At 43.6% G+C, this 13,228-nt stretch overlaps 1 protein-coding gene across 5 annotated transcripts in view; it reads right to left on the bottom strand.

Moving 5' to 3' along the window:
- Positions 1-5,033: 5,033 nt before the first annotated feature.
- LOC133387735 (lanosterol synthase-like) overlaps positions 5,034-13,228 on the bottom strand; it is a 68,314-nt gene continuing 60,119 nt past the window's right edge. For 4 of the 5 annotated variants that reach the window (XM_061633133.1, XM_061633132.1, XM_061633134.1 and 1 more), the window contains 5 exons: positions 12,175-12,280; positions 11,405-11,470; positions 9,992-10,072; positions 8,487-8,657; positions 5,034-5,955 (listed from right to left, as the gene is read on the bottom strand). In XM_061633133.1, coding sequence (XP_061489117.1) covers positions 5,823-5,955; positions 8,487-8,657; positions 9,992-10,072; positions 11,405-11,470; positions 12,175-12,280 — 557 coding nt within the window. In that variant the 3' untranslated portion in view covers positions 5,034-5,822. Of the gene's footprint in view, positions 5,956-7,652; positions 7,727-8,486; positions 8,658-9,991; positions 10,073-11,404; positions 11,471-12,174; positions 12,281-13,228 lie in introns of all 5 variants that reach the window. The other variant, XM_061633131.1, reaches the window with a different exon arrangement.

Raw genomic sequence — 13,228 nt, 5'->3', positions numbered from 1 at the left:
AGCTAACAAAGGCATATGGAGGACTGGAAAAGTTTCAGTAAACCTGAACTCATCACCTTCATTGCACAGAGTGAAAACATGGGCCTCACAGAGCTCCAATTCCCAGAGTTCTCTGGGAAGAGGGGCTTACTGTTAAACCACTCTGGCCATTAGAGCTCTGTCAGGAGTATAGAAGTTTCCAAATAACACTCAGCACCCTTCACAAACTACACTTTCCAGGATTATTTGGGAGAAGATATGTCTGTTTAAAGTGGAATAAATGTCTGATGTGGATGTGGCCATGGTTTAAACAGGCTACAGGAATTCCTGTTTCACTGATAATGCTGCTCACTTCAGTTCACTAATAGTCTACAAACAGACCAAACAAAGCAAAAGTTACTACAGTATGAAATTAACTAACATTCCAGTTATCTGTAGAAGAAACATACCTGAGTAAATGCACTGCAAGTTATTTTATTATGTGTTATTGTTTATTTGGAGAGGAAGTGTGTGCAAAAAAATTGACATTCAACTGTTATGACATAGGTGCACAAGTGAACAGAAAGCACCTTTGTGAGACTGAGGGCTCATCTACACAGGGCTTTACTGTATGTCTGGTGCTACTTGCATCCCCTTTTAATTTGCATCGTTCACATTATGTTACTGGCAAACAGAAGCTATCACACAGTTTCCCCCCTGTAAATCTGTATTTACCCAATCCTCTGATAATCCAAAAAGGGAAGGAAGAAACTTCTTCACTCCGTATCTCTAGGGCTTGCAGATGCTTTGCTCTGATGCTTTTAGGTGGGTGTGTCAATCATTCCCCTCTCCATGCCCACTCCCTCCTCCCTTCTTTCATTTTATTTCCTGTGGGCTGAAGAGAAACATCCACTTTTCTCCCATTCTGCAAGCCTTTTTTATGTTGCTGCAAACAGTGCCTTTATTTTCTTTTTCTCCGTAACTTGTGCACAAAAGCATAATACTGCTCAAACAAAGATTTGTATTTCAGCTGTATTGTACCAGTGAAAATACAAATAATCACACTTCCTGGGTTTTTTTTAAAATGAAACTTACTGGTAGAACAAACTGAGCATGCTAGGTTGCCAGGTAAACAGAGGGAGTGGAAATATTAAATTAGAGGGTGTGGTCTTTAGGAAACTGTGTGATTGATGCTTCCCCTTAAGTGTGACTAGAAAACACTGTGTTTGCAGCTGGCATTGAGCCCTTATTATGGACAGTGCAAACAGAAAACGGAGATAGAAACAGTGTCTTTAGCACGAAGTTATGCTCCCATGTGGATAAACCGAGACATTTTAACAATCATGTTACATAAAGCTTAGGTTGCTATTCTATGTATACTTACTTGGGAGGGGGGAAAAACCCTGGAAAAAATGGGGATGATACCCCCCACATACATTGTAGCTTAATGTTGGGTTTTAATTGTTATAAGCCCCTACAGGAGAAGTCATGTTGGCTGAAAAGAAGGGTATAAACACAATCAGTAGTCAGTCAGTAAATAAAGGTTGGGTGCCAGGAATTCTGGGTTTTCTTCCCAGCCCTAAGTGTGTGTGGTACAATCCTGGATTATTTATCTCCACTCTTGGGAGGAAGGGTGTTGCGCTGGGGAGATCAGAAAGGAAAGTGAAAGATTAACTGGCTGGACTCCTGGGTTTGACACTCCAAAATGGGGAGGGGGGAAGAAAGTGCATCACTGGATTCCCCAACCCAGGTTGTGGGAGGAAGGGACAGGGTTGGAAGGAATTAAAAGGAGCGAAAAGTGAAATGGCAGGACTCCTGAATTATCTTTTCATTGCTGGAAACAGGGATGGATGAGAGGTTAAAGCTGAGAGGAGAGGAAGGGGCTAGGATGCCATTTCCTCAACCAGAAATTTCCTTGCACAGAGAAGGAGCGCAGATGCCTCGTCCTCCCACACACACCAGTTCACTCTACCCTCGTCCTTCACATTTTCTTAGCATTTTTACCTGTGCTAAACATAACACCCACCCACGGAGAAAATAATAAGATTCTTCTGGGGGGGGGAGCAAAGGGCCTCTTGCTGGGAAGAACAAACTCTCCCCTCTCTTTCCCCTCCACATACCGATTGGGGGATGATCAGACTTCCCCTCAGGAAATGAGCAAACAGTCCATGCTGCCACAAGCCCCTCTTGATTGCACCTCGGCAGGTGGACAGTGTGGCGGATGGTGGGAGAGTGTATAGGGATTAACTATTCCTTGCCCAGCTGATCTGCAAAGGAGGCTGGTTTCCTTGGAAGGATCTCTCCCCTCCCCAGTTGCATTGCATTGCACTGCATGACAGAATGGACTGACCCATCTTGAGCATTGTAGATAGTATCACTCTAAGCTTGAGGCTTACTCAGGAGTTACTCGGGTGGCTGTAGTGCTAGAGACATAAGGACCCAGTAAGGATCTCCCCCCCAAAAAAAATTAAATAAAGGGATGTCGACCTGGAGTGGCCCAGCAGCAGTACGCTATTGCCACTATCCCACGGCACAATTCTTAGCCAAAATGAAAAGAGATTAAGGTATATTAATGCAGTATGTATGGCATACATTGTGAAATATGAAACTATGAGTGTGCAGTTTAAATTGAATACTTTACATCAGCCAATTAGTGTAGTAAATCAAAACCAGACTATTGGACCAAATGTTTTGTGCTTGCTATGGTAGAGCAGGGCAAACAGTCCTTGTCATAGTCCATCAGTCTGACCCAAGGGCCAATTGTTTGGTAAGTATGAACATTGCATGACATTACATTCCTATGTGTTGTGTGTTTGCTGTTTCTGTGACCACAAACCATTTGGCCATGGCCACTTTTGCTTTGGCCGCATCCGCCACTGGCACGTGGCCTCCAGAGGATTGGCTCTCAGACCAAAAAACAGTCATCCAGCTGTAAAGGTTTTATTGTATATGTTAATAGGTAACCTCTAAAAGTAAAAAAAACATGATTCTAATGTATGTATTACGCAAGCAAAGTGGAACTGGACATACCTCCCTGAGGGTATACTTAATCTTTCCACTATGCTATGTGTGAGGCTGCCCTCAGTCAGCCCAGCCCCCGACCCAGAAGAATATTTATGGCACATATGACATTCACCTTTCCTGCCTTCATCTATGGCATTCCCAGGGCCAAAAAAGCATTCCACAAAGATGCACGAAACATTACTCCAACCACCCTGTTAAAATCAAAAAGCCATTTCCAGAGGGGCAACTGGGATTAGAGGTAGCTGTGTGTGTGTGTCTGTGTCAGTTTGTCTGTGTCTGTGTCAAAGCACTGAACCCTTTCCTTACCCACCATTACCTGCTCCATTTTATTTATTATATTTCTACTTCATCTTTCTTCCATGATAGAACTCCAGGCACTGTAGCTAGGGTTCCTGGGAGGTCTCCCATACAAACACTGACCAGACTCAGACCTGCTTAGCTCCTCCAATGTTTCTCCATTATAAGAATATAAAAGGAGCCTTGATGGCTCTAACCAAAAGTCTATCTAGTTGAGCATCCTGCTGCCCACAATGACTAAACAGAAGCTTTGGGAAAGGCCACAACTAGGACATGGGAAAAATAGCCCTTCCCTGCTGTTGCACCCCAGTAAACATTCCTCAAGCATACTGCCTCTGAATCAGAAAGGTCCATGTGTCCTAAGAGCATGCCCTAGAACCATTGTTCCCTCGTATGACTTTACCCACTATGAGATTTTAAATGCATGTTTTCCTTCTAAAAGAGCCAAGAGAAGAGCAGCATAGTTCTATCCTATGATCATCTAGCAGCCCTTTAAAGCTGTACTTAGGGCTTATCCACATGGGAACATTACTTTGTACTAAAGACACTGTTTTTACCTCCTTTTTCTATTTACAGCATCCACAGTAAAGGCTCAATGCCAACTGCTCAGTGTTTTCTATTCACATTGAGGGGAAGGCTCAATCACGCAGTTTCCTAATGACCACACCCTCTTATTTAACATTTCCACTCCCTCTGGTTTCTTGGCAACTGAGCATGCTCAGTTTGTTCTATCAGGTTCCATTTAAAAAAACAACACGGAAGTGCAATTATTTGTATTTTTGCTGGTACGATACCGCTGAAATACAAATCTTTGCTTGAGCAGTGTTATGTTTTTGCACGCAAGTTAGTGGGAAAAGAAAAATAATGGCACCATTTTCAGCAACATAAAAAAGATCAGCAGAATGGAGGAGAGCAGCTAGAAGTTGTTTGTCAGCTCACAGGAAAAGAAATGAAAGAAGGAAGGAGGATATAGTGGGTGTGGATAGGGTTACCAACCGTACTCTTTTAAGAGTACATGTACTCTTTTTGAGATGGTGCAACAGCATACTCTTACTTTTCACTTATCGAAGCCAAATGTACTCTTTTTGAAATGACAAAATGATGGTAACCCTAGGTGTGGAGAGGGGAACGATTGACACACCCACCTAAAAGCATCAGAGCAAAGGGTCTACAAGGAGGAGCACAGCACAGAGGAGATGGTTTTTCCTCCACTTTTTGTATTATCAGAGGATTGGCTTAGTACGGATTCACAGGAGGAAAACTGTGTGATAGCTTCTGTTTGCTGGTAACTTCATGTGAACCACATAAATTAAAAGGAGATATGAGTAGCACCAAACACACAGTAAACCACCATGTAGATGAGCCCTTAGGCTAAAAAGAGTCTTAACTAGAATAATGCTGTGGGGGCTGTCACAATTCTCTGTCCTGTTGTTAGGCAAACCATGAAAAAGTACTGTAATAGCAGTGATGTAATGGAAGAGAGTAATGGGCCAGAAGTGGAAAGGGGGCAGATGAAGTCTGAGCAGCTCTTTGTGATGCTAATCGTTATATTGATTGGAAGGGATAGGTAAGGAGGCATCATGAGCCCTTGGAACTTCAGGAGCTTCTACCAAAATCATGGTGCCCCTATGGTATCTGACTAAACCTGGTGTCATAGTATCTATGGTCATGTCCCTTTGGCCAAGTGGTGATGGACCTTTTGCTAGGCCAGAGCTTGAAGTCACTGAAAGGATTAACCCTCAATGGATTGAGGGGTTGGTTGGTCATATTTTATTAATGATACACATTTCTAGAGCAAATAATTAAATCACCAGATAAGTTCACAATACAGTCATATTCATAATCAAATACAGTCATATATAGAACAAAAAGAACATATAGAACAAAAAGAAATTTACCAACAAATGAAAGGGAGACTAAAACATACTTGTTAGATTCCACCTGTTATATTCCGCTGTGGTGCTTTTGGGAGATGCGCAGGCTCCACTTGGAAGACACCAAATAGTAAACCAGCTACAGACTGAAGCTATTCATTCTAAGATCTATGAATTATATTTAAGTAGTGGATATGTTATGGGACTGACCGAATAGCAAACTCACAAGTGTTCAGCAGATAGTTCCCTCACCTGCTCAGTCCACACATGACCCTTGTGGTTCATGAGTGGGCAATAGCTCATGTGATGGTTTAAGCTATTCCCAGCCACAAATGCTGTTAGATCAGTTAGCCTGGCAAAGAAAAGGCATTATCTCCCAGCTTCATTGCCAACACCCTCCCCACCTTGCCAATCTCACAGGAAGGTTATGAGAATAAGTAAGATGAATTAAAGATGTTTGCACAAAATAAATGTTTCAAGTTAATTAACATTGTATTTTTTAAAAATAAAAAATAAACAGCATATACTGCAGAGAGATAAACAACCAAGAAAGTAAAGCACTGTGTGATGTTGAGAAGGTGGAAGTACAAGCTCTCAGGAATGACAATGCATCTCTATCTGCTCAGCATCCTCTAGTCTGACCCTGCTCCGAATGTACAGATCCATTGTTCAGAAGGTCTTTAGTGACAAGGCTACTAGGATAAAGGCGGGTAAAGCGGGCAAGTGCAAAAATAGGGAAGATGATTCGGTAGCCACTGTAGTGGAGAGTACCAGCTTTGCAGAATACTGTAGCAATGTCACCCTGAGGAGAGAGGCAAGAGAGGAATGCCCTGAACAAACTATGCAATCTTCTGTCCTGATTTTACAGTGATTAAATCCTATTTGAGAACCAAGACACAAAGTAATTGGATGTTTACCGCAGCATGGGAAATGCTCTCAAGAGCAACAGTCTCTTTCCTACATATCACCAAACACTTGGTTGGCAAACAGGGCTGTAGAACAGGGCTCACCAGTCTGGCACCTGGGTGCCCATGGCGCTCTCCAAGGCCTGTTTTGGTGCCCCTGGGATGAAATATAATCCCCTGGATTCCCAGCTTTCATTAAAAAAGTATGTTTCTAGCATGTGTAGATCCTGTGTGAGGCAACTCCATTCTTGTCAATTTTTGAGAAATTAGCCTACACCCTTTCAGTGTTTTTCTTTGCTGCTGTCCCCCTGGAAAAATCACCCCCCCCAAAAAAAATTCCGGTAGACACCAATGTGTGTATATGAGGGATGGAGGAAGCTTATGCATGTAAGTGTGGTCTATGGGGGGGTGAGAGAGGAGAGGGGGGGATGAATATGCAGTCTCTGTGTACATGTGGTCTGTGAGAGAGAGGGAGAAATGCACTTGGGCAGAGAGGGAGAGATGTATATGCAAAGTGTGTGTGTGTGAGAGAGAGGGAGTGAATGAGAGAGAGAGAGAGAAGCATGTGTGCCTGTAGTCTGCAGGCATACTGTGAGTGTGTACATGTATGCAAGACAGTGAATATGGTGGGGCTCCCCCATCAATTTTGCCTGGTGCTGGGGAATGCCCCGTCATACAGCAACAGCATCAGAGAGAGAGAGAGAGAGAGTGCGCGCACGCGCGTGCGCGCGCGCGCGCGTATACAAGAAAAGTCAATATTGTGTGATCTTCACAGTCAGAACCAGCAGAACATATCTTAACTTCCCATGGTAAACCTGAGATTGTCCTGGGGGTGGGACTTGAAGCAGCAGTAACTGTATTCTCTGTAATTGTGCGCTATGCTGTGTCCCACCCCCAACAGCCTTTTCGTGTTTTGTCATGCCCCCATGGCAGCCATTTTGTGACTGGTGCCCACAGCACTTTCTCAAAATTCAAAATGTGCCCATTGGTTGGTAACCCCTGTTCCAGAAGTAGGAATCAGAGACCGAAGTCAATTAAAATGTAGCAGAGATGGCTAAAGACATTTTGGCCTCTCAGGCAGAAAAGCCAAATATATATTCCATGGTAAAAATAACAATTATAACAATGATATAACAATGAATGGGCAGTTTGCTGCTTTTTAATTGTACCCCAAAATCTGCCACATGGGTGGTGGGCTGCTTTTCCAGATATGTTTACAACTCCCACCATCTCTGACTATTGGCTATGTTGGCTGGGGCTTATGGGGGTTGGAGTCCAACAGCATCTGGAAGGCCACAGGTTAGCCACCTGTACTCTAACTACTTGCTGTTATTTCTAGTCGTGTATATACCGGCCATGGTCAAAGTCCATAACAATGGGCTAGTGGTGACCCACAACAGGGCCTTCTCAGTTGCATCCCCACTTATGGAATGCCCTCTCTGGTAAGGTGCATCTGTCCCCCACATTATTAGCATTTAGGGTGAATATAAGATGTTCCCAGTCACTCAGGCATTTGACAGCTGAAATGTATTCTTCCTGGCAACCTTACTATGAGGATATTTGATTAAGAAAAGGGGGGGGAGCTGTAACACACCTGAGTCCCCAATGGATGTCTGTTTGTCAATCAAAACTTTGATTCCCCTTTCCAGAACTCGAACATCAGGATATCTGCAAAGCCAACAGAATACTGGTCACTAGTTTGTCAGCATATCACTATAGCTATTTCTAGAGAGAAGAGGATCTGTACACTTTACCAAGTTCAGCTGAATTAAGACCGTCTCAATCACCTTTCTTTTTGGCAAGACTACAGTTGCCTGGGCTAAGGAACACCTAGAACATGTATGTACCACACTGCATGAGAATTTAGTCCTCTCTAAAGTTTTAAAAAAACTAGCTATGTGGCATGAGAGGCAGAAGAGACTGTTACTGTGCGTATGAGAGAAAAAGTGACAGACATAGCTCTTTTAGCCTGCTTTTCCATGTTATTTTGAGGCATAATGGTACCCAGTGAAAAGAAGCACAACCAGAGATACTTCATGAAACAGCTACCTCTTCTTGTTGAGGTTCAGATCACTGCTTTTCTGCTCTGGTAGCTGCATCTCCCATGGCTAGCCCATCTGGGCTAACAGGCCCCGAACAAAGAATCGGCAAGTGATACAGTGTACTCAAACTATGGATGATGACATGTTTGTAAAAATGCCTTCAGAGGGAATGGACTCAGGACAAATCAGCCCACTTCTGCCAAACCTTGGAAGTATGAGCCCTTGGCATATCTTGCTTGACACAGCCCAACTCTTCACTGCCAGGCATTGATTTTTCGGGGGTGGGGGGAGTCTGGTTTTGGCTTTTCTAACAGTTGCAGAAATCACTTGGGCAAAGGCAGACAGAAGCCTTTGCTAAGATACATAACTGCAGCTTCTGCACTTACCCAACAGCCATCAGCCCCAACAGAGCCCAGGCAGTGTGGTGGATCTGGGATACTGTGTGCTGAATATATTTGCATAACTTGTAGGATTCAAATTCCTCTCCCCAGCCACCATCTTTCATTTGCTTGGAGACCAAGAACTCACAGCCCTTGGTCACTTCCTTGCATGCCACCCTATAAAAGATAAAAGAGAGAGGGAGAGAGAGAGAGATAATAGCCTATGAGATGCCTCATTTGGTTTTGTTCCATTGTGGGCTTTGGCTGCATCTAAATATTCTTATGCACACTGACCTGCAGTAAATCCCACTGAACTGAGTTGGATTTATTTCTGTGTAAGCATACATAGCGGATTAGGCTGTCAGTTCTTCATGCACATGAGCATTAACATTCTGAGGACTCATTGTGCAAAGACAGAATATTCTGCCTGATACTGTCTCCCACTCCTCAAAACATACAACATCTACTGCTAATGATATTTTCACTTGGTCTCACATCTGTCCCATTCAGAGCCGAGGAACGCAGGCACACACGTTTCAGTAAAGCTTTCTCATTTTATTCAAGTTACATCAACCTTAAAAGGCTTTCGACTCATTCATCTAACTATGCTTTTTAGGATCTATTTCCCTGACACTGACTAACCTATTCTCCAGTTGCATACGTTGACTCAGCATCCCTTCCTTGCCTCCACCCACTTAAATAGGTTTCCCTTTCCCGTGCAAACGTTTGCTCCTTTGAAGTGCCGGCAGTTGCTCTTTGTGCCTCTGAATCCTGCAAGGGGGGGGGAGAGGGGCTGGACCTCGACTTTCCCCTCCAACTGAGGGGGGCTGGCCGTCTGGGTGGGCGTGGGAAACTGCTGGATGTCCGGCTGGGAATCTGCCAACTGGTCAGGTGTCTCCTCCACCACTGGAGCAGAGGGAGTGCCCTCCACAGCTCTCTGACAGCTCTCCCTGCGTTCCCACAGGGGAAGGAGGAATCTGGGGACACTGCAAGACCTCCTCCCTCAATCTCTTGCTCAAGTCCTCAAAGTCAGAGTCCTCCCCCTGCCAGCCCTCCCCCCTGACCTGGGTCACAATAACATCACAGTCAAACCATCTCTGCTCAAGAGAGGCAGATTCTTGCAGAGCTTTAGAAAAATATGGAAGAGGGACAATGAGCTACCTTTATTGTGTACCAATGTTGGAAGGTAAATCCACTAAAATGATTCTAGAAATAACCTTACTCCTAAAAGGTAAAGGTGTCCCCGCATTTATAGTGCGAGTCGTTTCCGACTCTTAGGGTGACGTTTTGCGACGTTTTACTAGGCAGACCGTATATATGGGGTGGGATTGCCAGTTCCTTCCCCGGCCTTTCTTTACCCCCACCCCCCCAGCATATGCCGGGTACTCATTTTACTGACCACAGATGGATGGAAGGCTGAGTGGACCTCGACCCCTTTTACCGGAGATTCGACTTTCTCCTTCCATTGGAGCATGAGTACTAATGTTCTGCCTGAGAGGCTGCTTACTCACCCATGATGGTAAATGTATCCCATACACGCAAATGCTTCTAGTGCAAACCAAGTGCCGTATGTGAAACATACACCCCAATTCCTGTAGAGGAGGGAAAACTCATTAGCCACAGAATACAAGATACTGAAACAGATGACAGTTCCCATCCTTTGAGTAGGACTTTTCATTTGACCTTTATGTATTTCCTTCAAAACTTTCATACCACATCCCTGCATAAGGCACACAAAACAGTGAACCAGCAACGTGAAGGTATCTTCTCAGCAGCAGCGTTTCAAAGTTTTACCATCCACAGATAGGACTCAGTTCAAGATAGTGAAATTAGGGGTGCAGCTGAGGGTCTTCATGCCTACGCTATCACAAATCTGCTGTGAAACTCCTTGACAAAGCCAGAACCTCACAAAGCTCAAGGAACTGGGCCTCCTAATCACATTATTATTTATTATTAAATGTATATCCCACCCTTCCTCCCAGAAGGAGCCCAGGGCATCAAACAAAAACACTAAATGCACTTTAAAACATCTTAAAAACAAAAAACTTTAAAACTTATTAAAGCAAAACATCTTTAAAAACATATTAAAACAAAGCATCTTAAATCATATTTTAAAAAACAACTTTTAAAATATCTTAAAAAGCAATTCCAACACAGACACAGACCGGGATGAGGTCTGTACTTAAAACTGCTAATTGCTCTCTCACTGCTTATTGAGGAACCCATTGCCTCAAAAGAGACTGGATGCTCCTGTGTTTTCTTTTATGTGCGTAGAGCTAGGCTGCAGTGCACCCCTCCACAGTGGTAAGACAATTTGTGCCTCCATGAGAAATCGCATTCCGTGTATGTGTTTTTACTCTCCATCCCAGAATAGATTTGTGTACATAGAGAATACTGAAAAAGCAAGCTGCTCCAGACCTCTGGAGGTCTGCCGCTGGAAGCAACAGCCAGCAGAGCCCTGCTGGAGAGTGACACTAAAGTTAATAGAGAGTCCCACCAGATGTGTCACATTGCACACAAGGCTGCTTAGAGATGGAACACTGATCACAAAGGCTTAGGTGATTATCACAACATGAGAGCTGTCTGTCAAATATCCTGCAAGTGGAAGGATGATTCACAGCACTCCCTCTAATTGGATGAGCCACTGGTTGAAACAATGAAAAAGCATGTTGCACTAGCTAGTCTCTTCTTTCTTCTCCCAAATTATTGTGTAGGAAACTCATTTAAAAGATGACGGTTTTAAAGCTTAATTAGTAACAAAGTCCAAATTTCACAATTCCAAGTGCTCACACCCAGTTGGAAACTACAGTGACAAGTGCTGCAGCCAAGTTCAGTGTGCAATATTTGATTTATTTATTATTATTTGATTTCTATCCCACCCTTCCTCCCAGCAGGAGCCCTTACAATATTTGTAAGTCACTCACCCTAACCAGGAGCCATCAGCTTTCTGCATATCACGACAATACTGCAAACCCTTAATGAGAGTGTCACTGGAAAGATACAAAGGAGTCTTCTTAAATTTCCATCTAAACAGGCTATGGATGAGACTACAATTCAGGTGAATCCCTTGTAAAAATGACATTCAATGGCCTAAAGCAGCCTGCGACCTTTTCAGAACTTGGATCCTCCCTGCGTTTAACCCAAACATGGATTTAGGGATCCACTTCTTAATGTTTTACCATGTATTTGTATGGTGGTAGTGTTGCTATTGTGACCCACCTTAGCTCAGGCTGTGATTCAGTAATGGGTCCCTGCCTACCAAGTGAAGACCAATGAACACAAAGAGTCATCCTCATCTATCTTTAAGAATACTTAAACCATCAGGAGCAGCTTCACACAAGATGGACATCCTCCACAAGTATCACTTCCATGTCAGAAACAGCATGTATGCTGTGTGTATATGTATTAGAAGAATACCTGTGTTGGTCTGTTGCACCAAAAACAACAAAAAGCCTTATGCCACTTTAAAGACCAATGTCAACTTCATCAGATGTACCATATGATCCTTGGTTGTCAGGTATATAAGCAGATAGGTATAATTTTTAAAATATATATATACAGGTTGAAATTAAATGGCAATTAAATGCAAAAAGTACAGTCTGTGATTTCAACTCCTGAACTCTAAGCATATCATGTTATGATTTGTAACAGTAATATCCTCCTCAGCTTCTGGGGATTTCCTCCACTCCTTTACCTGATTTCATCCACCCGGTGGTGTGGGAATCTTTTCTCAAAATGTCTCAATGCCTGCATTACTGATGAAGTACATTCTGTATAGGTGTGGTCTACCATACAGTCAGCTGAAAAACATAACGTGAAGAATTTTATTCAAAATATGTGTATCCTGCTTCTTCCACCATTCAAGGTGGCTTATGAAATGATAAAACAACATTGTCCCAAAAGATAAACAAACAATATTATATTTTTTAAAAAGGAGCAAAAACCTAGCGGTGAAGACAACAGCAGGGGGGGAAAGTCACAAAAGCCAACAGGCCAAAATCCAACACCTCGCACCTATCCTTCCTTCATTCACCAAAAACCTATAGGAAAAAAATGGTCTATGCATGTGGTTGTTTTGCAAAGATCTATTAGGGAGACCCTCTCATGACCTAGCGCAGGGGTGGGCAACTGGCAACAAGAGGAAAACATACAGACCCTGGCCTGGAAAGAACCAGGAATGTGGAAGGGTAAAAATATTGGGGGGTGGGAGCTGAAACAAATGAAGTGATGGAAAGTAGAGGGGCCGAAGCCCTTTGCAAGAAATAAGTTCAGACCTCTGGCAAGAATTATGTGCATCTCCCCTAACAGCCCAGTAGGTGGGGAGAAGGGAAAAGAGCAAGAACGAGAAAGAGAGTGAGTAAAAAAGGGGTGGCGAAAGAGAGAGAGAGAGCAGTAGAGAGAGAGAAAAGAGAGAGAGAGAGCAGTAGTTGCTCAGGCCACACCCGCCACTGGCATGTGATCCCCCCAAAAATACCCCAAAGGTAATGTGGCCCCTGACAGAGAAAGGGTTCCCCACCTCTGGCTTAGCATGTATTCTGTCCCTTTTAGTCACAGTTCTACCCTCTCCAGAGGATGGCACTTTGGAGAGTCCTCCGCCCCCTGCCTGCCAAAGACTACAAAGAGGGTCATATTGAGAGAGAGAGAAAGAGGTGGTTTCTAAAATAAGCAAGTCCCAGATGGTGTAGTATCTGGAATTGGGCCCATTAACTCATTGACAGCCACTGTAACTGACACAGTGTGGTCATTTA

The sequence above is a fragment of the Rhineura floridana genome, chromosome 6 (assembly GCF_030035675.1).
Source record: "Rhineura floridana isolate rRhiFlo1 chromosome 6, rRhiFlo1.hap2, whole genome shotgun sequence".
NCBI lineage: Eukaryota > Metazoa > Chordata > Lepidosauria > Squamata > Rhineuridae > Rhineura > Rhineura floridana.
Note: the sequence above shows the minus strand (reverse complement) of the source record. Positions and strands in the feature narration are given on the sequence as shown.